Here is a 12,835-nt window from a genome sequence, read left to right on the forward strand (position 1 = left end):
CTGCCTCCCTCTATGTCTTTCTCTCTCTCTCCTTCCCTACCTCTCTTTCTCTCTCTCTCTTGCTTTCTTTCTCTCTCTTGTTCTCTCTCTCTTTCTCTCTTTCTTTCTCTTGTTTTCTCTCTCTCTTGCTTTCTTTCTCTCTCTCCCTTGCTTTCTCTCTCTCTTGCTTTCTCTCTCTCTTGCTTTCTCTCTCTCTTGCTTTCTTTCTCTCTGAGCTTCGCGGCACACCTGACCATGTCTCGCAGCACACTAGTGTGCCACGGCACACTGGTTGAAAAACACTGACATAGATGATACAGACAGAAAGAGAGAAAGACAGACATAGAGGTGAATGAATATGATGTGTGAACAGGAGAGAGGGGGCGGAGAAGGATGGATGGATGGATGATTTGATGAATAGACAGGTACATATAAAGATAAACATATAGAGATGGGCAGATGGAGTTGAATAGATGAGGTAATGAAGGAATAGTTAGATAGGTAGTGGTAGGTAGATATTGAAACAAGATAAAGAAGTTAAAACTTGATTCTTGATATGCAAGTTGACAACACCTCTTTCCTGCCACTTCACAGAACCTCCTGAAGTCTTCACCAATAAGGACAAAATAAAAGAGGAAGTCAAGGCAGTGCTGAAGGAGAATGCCATTTTGACATGCCAGGTGGCCACTTCGGACACTCAGGTGAAATGGTACAAAGATGGACAACCCATTCCCATCAGCAAACATGTCAAGATGGAGTCAGATGGAACCACCCGCAAACTCTGTCTGGAGCAAGTGGCGACCAAGGACGTTGGACAGTATACCTGTGAAGCAGGAGGTCAGAAAGTGACCTTCAAGGTGGACGTAGCAGGTGAGGTCTCTTCTCCTTTTCTAATAGTGCATTGCAGCTGCTGAAAAGACCCAGATTGCATCATGTATTTATTTATTTTATTTATTTATTAAATTTGTATGCCACCCCTCTCTGTAGACTCGAGGCGGCTCACAACAGTAATAAAAAACAATATATAATACAAATCTAATAATTAAAACTAAAAACCCATAAACGTGCACACAACATACCATAGAAACATAGAAACATAGAAGACTGACGGCAGAAAAAGACCTCATGGTCCATCTAGTCTGCCCTTATACTATTTCCTGTATTTTATCTTACAATGGATATATGTTTATCCCAGGCATGTTTAAATTCAGTTACTGTGGATTTACCAACCACGTCTGCTGGAAGTTTGTTCCAAGGATCTACTACTCTTTCAGTAAAATAATTTTTTCTCATGTTGCCTTTGATCTTTCCCCCAACTAACTTCAGATTGTGTCCCCTTGTTCTTGTGTTCACTTTCCTGTTAAAAACACTTCCCTCCTGAACCCTATTTAACCCTTTAACATATTTAAATGTTTCGATCATGTCCCCCCTTTTCCTTCTGTCTTCCAGACTATACAGATTGAGTTCATTAAGTCTTTCCTGATACGTTTTATACTTAAGACCTTCCACCATTCTTGTAGCCCGTCTTTGGACCCGTTCAATTTTGTCAATATCTTTTTGTAGGTGAGGTCTCCAGAACTGAACACAGTACTCCAAATGTGGTCTCACCAGCGCTCTATATAAGGGGATCACAATCTCCCTCTTCCTGCTTATTATACCTCTAGCTATGCAGCCAAGCATCCTACTTGCCTTTCCTACCGCCCGACCACACTGCTCACCCATTTTGAGACTGTCAGAAATCACTACCCCTAAATCCTTCTCTTCTGAAGTTTTTGCTAACACAGAACTGCCAATGCAATACTCAGATTGAGGATTCCTTTTCCCCAAGTGCATTATTTTACATTTGGAAACATTAAACTGCAGTTTCCATTGCTTTGACCATTTATCTAGTAACGCTAAATCATTTGCCATATTACAGACCCATCAGAAGGATAGTTTCACAATGACGTGAGGGTATAGGTAATCTTCCACATATGACTGCAATTGAATCCAAAATTTATGTTGTTAAGTGAGACATTTATTAAGTGAGTTGCCAAGCCTCCAAATTTTGATCTCGGGACCATGGGGATGCTGCAAGGGAGTGTGTGAAAAACAGTCATGTCACTTTTTTCTTTTTTAGGGGGGTATAAATATTTTATTGTTTTTCACACCTTACAGAGATTCCAATTTACATACCTCAAATTAAAATATAACACAATACAATATCAAATGCCAATTTCTTAGTCAAATTAATCAAATTTTTTCTAATTATTTATCCAGTTATTTCTGGTATATATCATTCATCCTGTGCTACCTCCTTACTTTTTTCTGGGCTGTTGCAACTTCAAATGTACACTAAAAGAATTGTTGTAAGTCAAGGATTATCTGTATGTCTAACCTATCAAAGGAAAGGGCTCCGGATGATATGATAGCAGCCTTCCAATAGTTGAGGGGCCACCACAAAGAAGAGGGGGAGGGTCAACTTATTCTCCAAAGTCCCTGAAGCCATAACAAAAGTTTGACTACTGTAACACTCTCTACATAGGGCTACCTTTGAAGAGTGTTTGGAAACTTCAGATTGTGCAGAATGCAGCTGCGAGAGCAATCATGGGCTTCCCCAGATATGCCCATATCACACCAACACTCTGCAGTCTGTATTACTTGCTGATCAGTTTCCGGTCGCAATTCAAAGTGTTGTTTTTGACCTATAAAGCCCTTCATGGCATCGGACCAGAATATCTCTGGGACCGCCTTCTGCTACACGAATCCCAGCGACCAGTTAGGTCCCACAGAGTTGGCCTTCTCCGGGTCCCGTCGACTAAACAATGGCGGGGCCCAGGGGGAGAGCCTTCTCTGTGGTGGCACCGACTCTCTGAAACCAGCTCCCCCCGGAGATTAGAACTGCCCCCAACCTCCTTGCCTTTCGTAAACTCCTTAAAACCCACCTCTGCCGTTAGGCATGGGGAAATTGATTCCCCCAGGCCGTTTCGTTTTATGTAATGGTTTGTTCGGGATGCATTAATGTTTTTATATAATAAGGGTTTTAAACTGTCCTTTTTTAACCATTAGATTTGTACTATGTATTGTTGTTGTAAGCCGCTCCGAGTCTCCGGAGAGGGGTGGCATACAAATCTAATAAATAATAATAATAATAATAATAATAATAATAATAATAATAGCAATGAATGGAAACTAATCAAGGAGAGAGGCAACCTGGAATTTAAGGAGAGGTTTCCTGATATGGAAACAATTAATCAGAGGAAAGGCTCTGGGTGCTTCATCACTGGAGGTTTTCAAGGAGGGATTGGATAGACGTTTGTGCAGGATGAAATAGTGAAGTATTGGCATAGGTTTTTCTTATTGCGTGCGCGCATGTGACAGCACCCATGCCGGCACCCATAATGTAATGCGTGCGTGTTACCCCAATGTGCCCCATCTCCTGCGTTCCCTCCAGCCCCCATGCATGCGTGGGTGAACCCCTGTCCTCCCCCTGTGCATGAGCACATGACCGCTCATGCTCCCACCTCTGGAGCATTGGGGAGACCGTTTTCGCCTTCCAGGAGGCTCAAGGAAACCTTTCGGAGCCTGGGGATGTGCCCCACCCTCCACGCATGCGTGGCAGATATCCCAAAATTAGCTGGCTGGTGGGATATGTGCGCGCATGCATGGTGGAGCTGAGCTGGGTGACGATTTGTGTGCCTGCAGAGAGGGCTCCACGTGCTACCCGAGGTCCATGTATAAAAGTGTATAAAATCATGCATGGGATAGAAAAGGTGGACAGAGGGAAATTATTTTCTCTATCACACAATACTAGGACGAGGGGGCCCTCCCTAAAGCTCATAGGTCAGAAAGTGAGGACAAATCAAGGGAAATATTTCTTCCCCCAGAGGGTCCTTGGTTGATCGAATTCCCTTCCAGAAGAGGTCGTGACAGCTGTCAGCCTGGATAGCTTCAAGGCAGGATTAGACAGATTCATGGATGTCAAGTGTATCATAGGTGGTTATTGAAACGGATGTCCAAGTGCCATCTCTATGTTGGTTGAGGCAGGCAGGGTTCCCTTGGGTCCCATTTGTTGGGGGTCAAGGGAAAGGGAGGGTCTTGCCTCCTCTTTCTGCTCAAGATCCCCATGGACAATTGGTGGGCCACTGTGGGACACAGAATGCTGGACTCAATGGGCTTTGACCTGATTCAGCAGGGCTCCTCTTAAGTTCTTATGTTCTTCTGTGTGCCATAGGTTTGCCATCGTGGATATAGGGCAATGATGGCGAACCTTTTTTTCCTCGGGTGCTAAAAGAGTGTGCATGCACGCTATAATTCATAATAACCCATAATTCAATGCTTGGAGAGGGCGAAAACAGCTTCCTCCACCCCACAAAGGCCCTCTGGAGGCTGGAAACAGCCTGTTTCCCAACTTCTGGTGGGCCCAGTAAGCTCATGTTTCACCCTCCCCAGGCTCCAAAGGCTTCCCCATTCCCCCGGAAGCCAAAAACACCCTCCCAGAGCCTGTGTGAGAGCCAAAAATCAGCTGGCCGGCACACACATGCATGTTAAAGCTGAGCTAGTGCAACGACTTGTGTGCCAGCAGATGTGGCTCCATGTGCCACCTCTGGCACCTGTGCCATAGGTTTGCCATCACTGGTATAGGGTCCTTTGCTTGAATAGGGGGTTGGACTAGAAGATCTCCAAGGTCCTTCCAACACTGTTATTCTATATTCGGAGGCTTTTATATGCCCTAAGTTACTTTGGGAAGTGATCTCGTCTATTATGTTAGTGCAGTCAGGCGGTAGGGAAAGCAAGTAGGATGCTTGGCTGCATAGCTAGAGGTATAACAAGCAGGAAGAGGGAGATTGTGATCCCGCTATATAAAGTGCTGGTGAGACCTCATTTGGAATAATACTGTGTCCAGTTCTGGAGACCTCACCTACAAAAAGATATTGACAAAATTGAACGGGTCCAAAGATGGGCTACAAGAATGGTGGAAGGTCTTAAGCGTAAAACGTATCAGGAAAGACTTAATGAACTCAATCTATATAGTCTGGAGGACAGAAGGAAAAGGGAGGACATGATCGAAACATTTAAATATGTTAAAGGGTTAAATAAGGTCCAGGAGGGAAGTGTTTTTAATAGGAAAGTGAACACAAGAACAAGGGGACACAATCTGAAGTTAGTTGGGGGAAAGATCAAAAGCAACGTGAGAAAATATTATTTGACTGAAAGAGTAGTAGATCCTTGGAACAAACTTCCAGCAGACGTAGTTGGTAAATCCACAGTAACTGAATTTAAACATGCCTGGGATAAACATAGATCCATCCTAAGATAAAATACAGAAAATAGTATAAGGGCAGACTAGATGGACCATGAGGTCTTTTTCTGCCGTCAGTCTTCTATGTTTCTATGTTACTGTTCTATGTTCTATGAGGTATTGGTGATGGTAGTGGTGGGGGGCTGGATTCCCTACTGACTTAACAACTGCCTCGCTTAGCAACAGACTTCCCCATCCTAAGTGTTGTCATAAGTTGAGGACTCAGCTGTACTTATTTTCCCTTTGCTCTTCCAGAACCGGAGGTCAAACTCCAAAGAAAAGCTGCTCAGGAGGAGACCCTTGTTGCTGAGGAGCACAAGGAGGTTGCCTTCTCCACCGTGGTATCGCCTGAGGATGCTGAGGTCAAGTGGTTCAAGGACGGAGTTGAGATCCAAGATGGCAAGAACTATGAGGTCAAGAGGGACAAGGCGGCCAGGACCTTGATTGTGAAGAAGGCCGAAACCAAAGATGCCGGTCTGTACACCTGCGAAGTTAAGAGTGAGAAGCAGCAGTTCCAACTCAAGGTGGAAGGTGAGAGACAAGCAGAGGTGGCCATCCTGAAATGTCAAAGCAATTTGGCTGAAAGTTGCAAGGCCAACTCACATGAGACAGAAACACCAGATCAGTCAAAGAGGAAAGAAGTCATCCTAAACTCTTTGGGGTCTAGAGCTGTGTAAGTCAGTAGTCGCTAGATCTGTGGTGTCCTTGGTGGTCTCTAAGCATGGAGTCCTTCTTGCAGGCATTTCACGATCCAAGTACGGAACTTCAGTAACCGAGTTGCCGAAGCGTGGAACTCATTACCGGACTCCATAGTGTCCCCAAACCCCCAACACTTTACCCTTAGATTATCTACGGTTGACCTATACGGATTCCTAAGAGGTCAGTAAGGGGTGAGTACAAGTGCACTAGCCATCTGCGCATGCGTGCCCTTTTTTTCTATGGGCACGCATGCGTAGATGGCGCCGGGCAGATCAGCTGCTGGGCGGCTTCCCTAGGTCTTCCCCCTCTTGGCGGGCATCAGCGAGGAGTTTCCCCACCGCCCACGCAAACTCCTCGCTGCTGCCGCTTCGCTCGGGCCGCTTCCCAGCTGAGTACTCAGCTGGGAAGCGGCCCGAGCGAACGGCTTGTCCGCAGCCTGCCTGCCCGCGCGCCTGCGGCTCGCGCGCCCTTCTCCCGCCCACGCCGTTCGCTCGGGCCGCTTCCCAGCTGAGTACTCAGCTGGGAAGCGGCCCGAGCGAACGGCTTGTCCGCAGCCTGCCTGCCCGCGCGCCCGCGGCTCGCACACCCTTCTCCCGCCCACGCCGTTCGCTCGGGCCGCTTCCCAGCTGGAAGCGGCCCGAGCGAACGGCTTGTCCGCAGCCTGCCTGCCCGCGCGCCCACGGCTCGCGCGCCCTTCTCCCGCCCACGCCGTTCGCTCGGGCCGCTTCCCAGCTGAGTACTCAGCTGGGAAGCGGCCCAAGCGAACGGCTTGTCCGCAGCCTGCCCACGCCGTTCGCTCCCCCTCTTGCTGGCGGGAGAGCGAGAAGCCCTCCCCAGCACCCGCTCGCCTGCCCTTCGCCGCTCGCCCCGCCCTTCGCCCGGCCACCTGCCCTTCGCTCGCTGCTCACCCGGGTTCGGGGGGGTGCTGGCAAGCCGCCCATGCCGGCGGCGACGTTTTAAAACAGCGGCGTGGCTTTCCAATGAGTCCCGAAGACAAACGCGGAAGTTTGACGTTTGTCTTCGGGACTCATTGGAAAGCCACGCCGCTGTTTTAAAACGTCGCTGCCGGCATGGGGGGCTTGCCAGCACCCCCCGGACCCCCAACCCGGGTTTGGGGGGCTGCTAGGAAGCCCCCCATCCCGTGTAGGATTTGGAAATTTCTGGTGACGTTTCGATGAGGTCCCACTCATCATCTTCTGGCTGGTGTTTCTGTCCTTGTTCTAGGGTGAACACTGCGAGACCTGAGCTGCCTTCCTTCTATAAATACTGGGTGGCTGGGTGTGGTTTGATGGCTCAGCAATTGCCTGCTGTGTTTCAGGATCCGTTCAGTGGATGGGTTTTTTATATATATATATACCCACTAAAACTATCATTGTGTATTGAAATAAATAAATAAATAAATAAATAAATAAATAAATAAATAAATAAATAAATAAATAAATAAATAAATAAATAAATAAATAAATAAATAAATAATAAACAAACAAACAAACAAACAAACAAACAAATAAATAATACCCTTTGACTATCCACTGTTGACCTCTCCCAATTCCTAAGAGGTGTGCATAAGTGCACCAGCGTACCATCCATCCCCTGTCCTAATATTTCTCTCTTACTAATATCATGCATTTAAATATATTTTATCTCTGTATATCACCAATATGTACTTGACAAAACAAACAAACAAACAAACTGTGGGGTCTATACTGTTTTCTGAGCTTGGGGTCTTTCTTGCAGATGCTTCTTGACTCAGCTAAGAGACATCATCAGTGCAAGAAGAGAGTAGGGTTTGCAGAGAGTGGGGAGAAAGAGCAGGAGGAAGAGGACCATGGGGTCCTTATGGCTCTCTGAGCTTGGTTGCTTTCTTGCAGATATTTCGTGATTGAATTAGATATTACTCTCCTATATCTCCTATACCTTCCTTCTATTCCTATATCTCTTCTTCTATTCTTTCATTGATATGTTCTATTCCTATATCTTCTCTTCTATTCTTTCTTAGATATATTTTACTATGAGTATCTCCTCTATAACCTTCATCATGTATTTTACTATGTGTATACAGTATTCACTAAAACCCTCATTGTGTATTGGACAAAATCAATCAATCAATAAGTAAAATAATTAGAAGAGAGAAGGGCTTGATCATGTTTCCTACTTGGGTCATCAAATGTCTGCAAGAGATCAACCAAGCTCATAGTCCTCCTCCTCCTCCATTCCCTTCTAGCACTGATGAGGTTCCCTAGTTGGGTCATGAAACATCTGCAAGAAACCAACCCAGCTCAGAGTCTATCATTGGATCCCACAGTCCAACCTCGAATTACATACACTGTATCTTCTGTTACATACGATTCCAAGCTTAGAAATATATCTTCCTTAAACCAAACATGTATCCATCAAATAATTCAATTCAATTCAATTTATTAGATTTGTATGCTGCTCCTCTCCGAAGACTCGGGGCGGCTCACAACAATATTAAAAACAATATAACAGTAAACAAATCTAATATTAAAAGAAAACATATATAAAACCCCAACAATTAAAACCATACAACACATACATACCAAACATAAAATATAAAAGCCTGGGGGAGGTGTCTCATTCCCCCATGCCTGGCGATATAGGTGGGTCTTGAGTAATTTGCAAAACACAAGGAGGGTGGGGGCTGTTCTAATCTCCGGGGGGAGTTGATTCCAGAGGGCCGGGGCCACCACAGAGAAGGCTCTTCCCCTGGGGCCCGCCAAACGACGGGACCCGGAGAAGGCCAACTTTGTGGGACCTTATCGGTCGTTGGGATTTGTGAGGTAGCAGCCGGTTCCGTAGGTACTTTGGTCCATTGCCATGTAGGGCTTTAAAGGTCATAACCAACACTTTGAATTGTGACCGGAAACTGATTGGCAGCCAATGCAAGCCATGGAGTGTTGTAGAAACGTGGGCGAATCTAGGAAGCCCCACAATAGCTCTCGCTGCCGCATTCTGCATGATCTGAAGTTTCCGAACACTTTTCAAAGGTAGCCCCTTGTAGAGAGCATTGCAGTAGTCGAACCTCGAGGTGATGAGGGCATGAGCGACTGTGAGCAGTGACTCCCTGTCCAAATAGGGCCGCAACTGGTGCACCAGGCGAACCTGGGCAAACGCCCTCCTCGCCACAGCCAAAAGATGGTGTTCCAATGTCAGCTGTGGATCGAGGAGGAGACCCAAGTTGCGAACCCTCTCTGAGAGGGTCAATAATTCCCCCCCAGGGTGATGGATGGACAGATGGAATTGTCCTTGGGAGGCAAAACCCACAGCCACTCCGTCTTGTCTGGGTTGAGTTTGAGCTTGTTGACACCCATCCAGACCCCAACAGCCTCCAGGCACCGGCACATCACTTCCACTGCTTCGTTGACTGGACACTGAGACCCTCTGTGTTTAGCACATTTTATACCACTGGACATTTATTTATTAATTTGTTAATGTATTAATTGGACATCTGTTCTGGTAACTGGTATTATGGTGTTTACAGCAGGATGAAATATCTAAATAAATACTATATGATCTTTCTTTTGACCTATTTTCTTTCTATCTTCCAATTCTCCTGCAGAAGTACCGGTGAAGTTTGCCAAAAAGCTGGAGCCCATAAAAGCTGAGCTCGGAAAGACCTTGAGCTTGAGTTGTGAACTCAGCCAGCCCGAAGGAACGGTTGTGTGGCGCAAGGACGGAACAGTCCTCAAACCCAGCAAGCGGTGCCTGATGCAGGAGATTGGTGCCAAGAGAGTGCTGATTATCTCCTCCTTGCGGGCTGAGGACAAGGGAGAATATTCCTGTGGGACAAGGAATGACCAATGCACCCTTCAAGTCACGCCCACAGGTACTTCATCAGTAATAGACGGGAGAACTGCAGCACTGCAGGCTGCCTCAGTTAACTGCTAGCTGCAGTTCAGCAGTTCAAATCTCACTGACTCAAGATTGACTCAGCCTTCCCTCCTTCCAAGATGGATAAAATGAGGACCCAGATTGTTGGGGGCAATAGGCCGACTCTGTAAACCATTTAGAAAAGGATGTAATGAGCCGGGGTGGCACAGCAGGTAGAGTGCGGTACTGCAGGCCACTGAAGCTGACTTGAAGATTTGAAGGTCAGCGGTTCAAACCTCATCACCAGCTCAAGGTTGACTCAGCCTTCCATCCTTCCGAGGTGGGTCAAATGAGGACCCGGATTGTGGGGGCAATAGGCTGGCTCTGTTAAAAAAAGTGCTATTGCTAACATGTTGTAAGCCGCCCTGAATCTAAGGAGAAGGGTGGCATAAAAATTGAATAAATAAATAAATAATTATTATTATTATTTATTATATTTGTATGCCACCCCTCTCCGTAGACTTGGGGTGGCTCACAACACAATAAAACAGTTCATGACAAATCTAATAATTTACAATTTAAAATATTTTTTAAAAACCCCATTTTTAAGCAGACATACACACAAGCATACCATACATAAATTGTATAGGCCCAGGGGAGATATCTCAGTTCCCCCATGCCTGACGACAAAGGTGGCTTTTAAGGAGTTTACGAAAGGCAAGGAGGGTAGGGGCAGTTCTAATCTCTGGGAGGAGCTGGTTCCAGAGGGCCGGGGCCGCCACAGAGAAGGCTCTTCCCCTGGGGTCCGCCAATAAAATAAATAAAATAAATGTAAAAGTACTATGAAGGGGTATATACTAGCAATAACATTTAGACTTATATACCTCTTCGTTGTGCTCTTACAGCCCTCTCTACACAGTTTACAGAATCAGCATATTACCCAATGATCTGGGTCCTCATTTTACTCACCTCGGAAGGATGGAAGGCTGAATCAACCTTGAGCTGGTGGTGAGATTTGAACTTATGAACTACAGCTAGCAGTTAGCTGAAGTAACCTGCAGTGCTGCACTCTAACCACTGCATTGCAAAGTGCTAAGGACTGTGGGTTCCTTGGTGCTCTCTGAGCTTGGCTGTTTTCTTGAAGATGTTTCATGATACCAGCTGGGTAACATCATCAGTGCTAGAAGGGAGTGAGGTTTCTTCTTTCTTTATCTAATAAGCCAGAGTGATAAGCCAGATCAAACCACTTGTACATAAACAGAGAGGAAGCCCCACTCCCTTCTACAGTGCTTCCCTGGAAATAAGACCGGGTCTTATATTAATTTTTACTCCAAAAGATGCATTAGGCCTTATTTTCTGGTTTTCTGGTCTTATTTTCAGGGAATTACGGTACTAAAATGTGTCTATCTGGCTGATCTTAACTGGGGCTTATTTTCAAGGTAGGGCTTATATTACGTGCACCTTGAAAATTCCTGCTAGGGCTTATTTTCCAATTGGGTCATATTTGGTAGCACTAGTACTATTTGCATTGAGCACTGATTGAGAAATTGCTCATTGTCACTTTCCAACAAAAATCTGCAGCTGAGAGACCACATTAAGGACCACAAAAGAACATTCCCTGCCCCACCCTCCATGTGATATGTATTTTTATTTTATTTAATTAATTAATTTATTTTGTCCAATACACAATGAGGATTTTAGTTGGTATATATATATATATACACATAGTAAAATACATGATCGTGCAGAATGCAGCTGCGAGAGCAATCATGGGCTTTCCCAAATAAGCCCATGTTACACCAACACTCCGCAGTCTGCATTGGTTGCCGATCAGTTTCCGGTCTTATATTAATTCAAAGTGTTGGTTATGACCTATAAAACCCTTCATGGCACTGGACCAGATTATCTCAGGGACCGCCTTCTGCTGCATGAATCCCAGCGACCAGTTAGGTCCCACAGAGTGGGCCTTCTCCGGGTCCCGCCAACTAAACAATGCTGTTTGGCGGGACCCAGAGGAAGAGCCTTCTCTGTGGCGGCCCCGACCCTCTGGAACCAACTCCCCCCAGAGATTAGAATAGCCCCCACCCTCCTTGCCTTTCGTAAGCTGCTTAAAACCCACCTCTGCCGCCAGGCATGGGGGAATTGAGATACTCTTTCCCCCTATACAATTTTATGCATGGTATGTCTGTATGTATGTTTGGTTTTTATATTAATGGGTTTTTAAAATCGTTTTTAGTATTGGATTATTATTGTACACTGTTTTATTATTGCTGTTAGCCGCCCCGAGTCTCCGGAGAGGGGCGCCATACAAATCCAATAAATAAATAAATAAATAATAAATGATGAAGGTTATAGAGGAGATACTCATAGTAAAATATATCTATGAAAAAATAGAAGAGAAGATATAGGAATAGAAGAAAGGAATAGGAGATATAGGAGAGTAATAGGACAGGGGACAGAAGGCACTCTGGTGCACTTGTACTAGCCCCTTACTGACCTCTTAGGAATCTGGATAGGTCAACCGTGGATAATCTAAGGGTAAAGTGTATCTTGGTCTATTCTTCAGCTCCTCGTATTGTGAAGTTTGTCAAGGGCCTCTCCAAGGTTGTGGCAGAAGAAGGCAAAGAGGCGGTTTTTGAATGCACCGTCTCCCCTAGTGACGCATCTTTAAAGTGGAGCCACCGTGGGGCCCTGATCGAAGCCAGCAAGAAATATGTCATTTCTCATCGGGATGTCAATCATAGCCTCACCCTCACTGAACTGACAGTTCAAGACAGTGGGGAAGTCACAGCTGAAGCCGAGGGAGAAGAGAGCCGGGCCCACCTCCGAGTGGAAGGTAAGTGGTTGACACCCATCCAGACCGCATCTGGATGGGTGTCCATCAGAGATGGAAGGACATGTCCGGGTGTGGGATCTCATTTCTGGACGCTCCCCCTTAGGTTTCAACTGTTGTTTATTTTATATTGCATTTTATATTATCATTTTACTTTTTATATTGTTTTATTCAGTCTATTTCAGTTTATTTTTTTATTTGTTGCATTTTAA

General features: G+C 45.6%; 1 protein-coding gene across 1 annotated transcript in view; it reads left to right on the forward strand.

Annotated features, from left to right (window-relative positions):
• Nucleotides 1-12,835, forward strand: part of OBSCN (obscurin, cytoskeletal calmodulin and titin-interacting RhoGEF) — a 334,659-nt gene that overhangs the window by 65,307 nt on the left and 256,517 nt on the right. The window contains 4 exon segments of the mRNA XM_070766937.1: nucleotides 574-849; nucleotides 5,516-5,791; nucleotides 9,540-9,806; nucleotides 12,357-12,626. Coding sequence (XP_070623038.1) covers nucleotides 574-849; nucleotides 5,516-5,791; nucleotides 9,540-9,806; nucleotides 12,357-12,626 — 1,089 coding nt within the window.

The sequence above is a fragment of the Erythrolamprus reginae genome, chromosome Z (assembly GCF_031021105.1).
Source record: "Erythrolamprus reginae isolate rEryReg1 chromosome Z, rEryReg1.hap1, whole genome shotgun sequence".
NCBI classification, from domain to species: domain Eukaryota; kingdom Metazoa; phylum Chordata; class Lepidosauria; order Squamata; family Dipsadidae; genus Erythrolamprus; species Erythrolamprus reginae.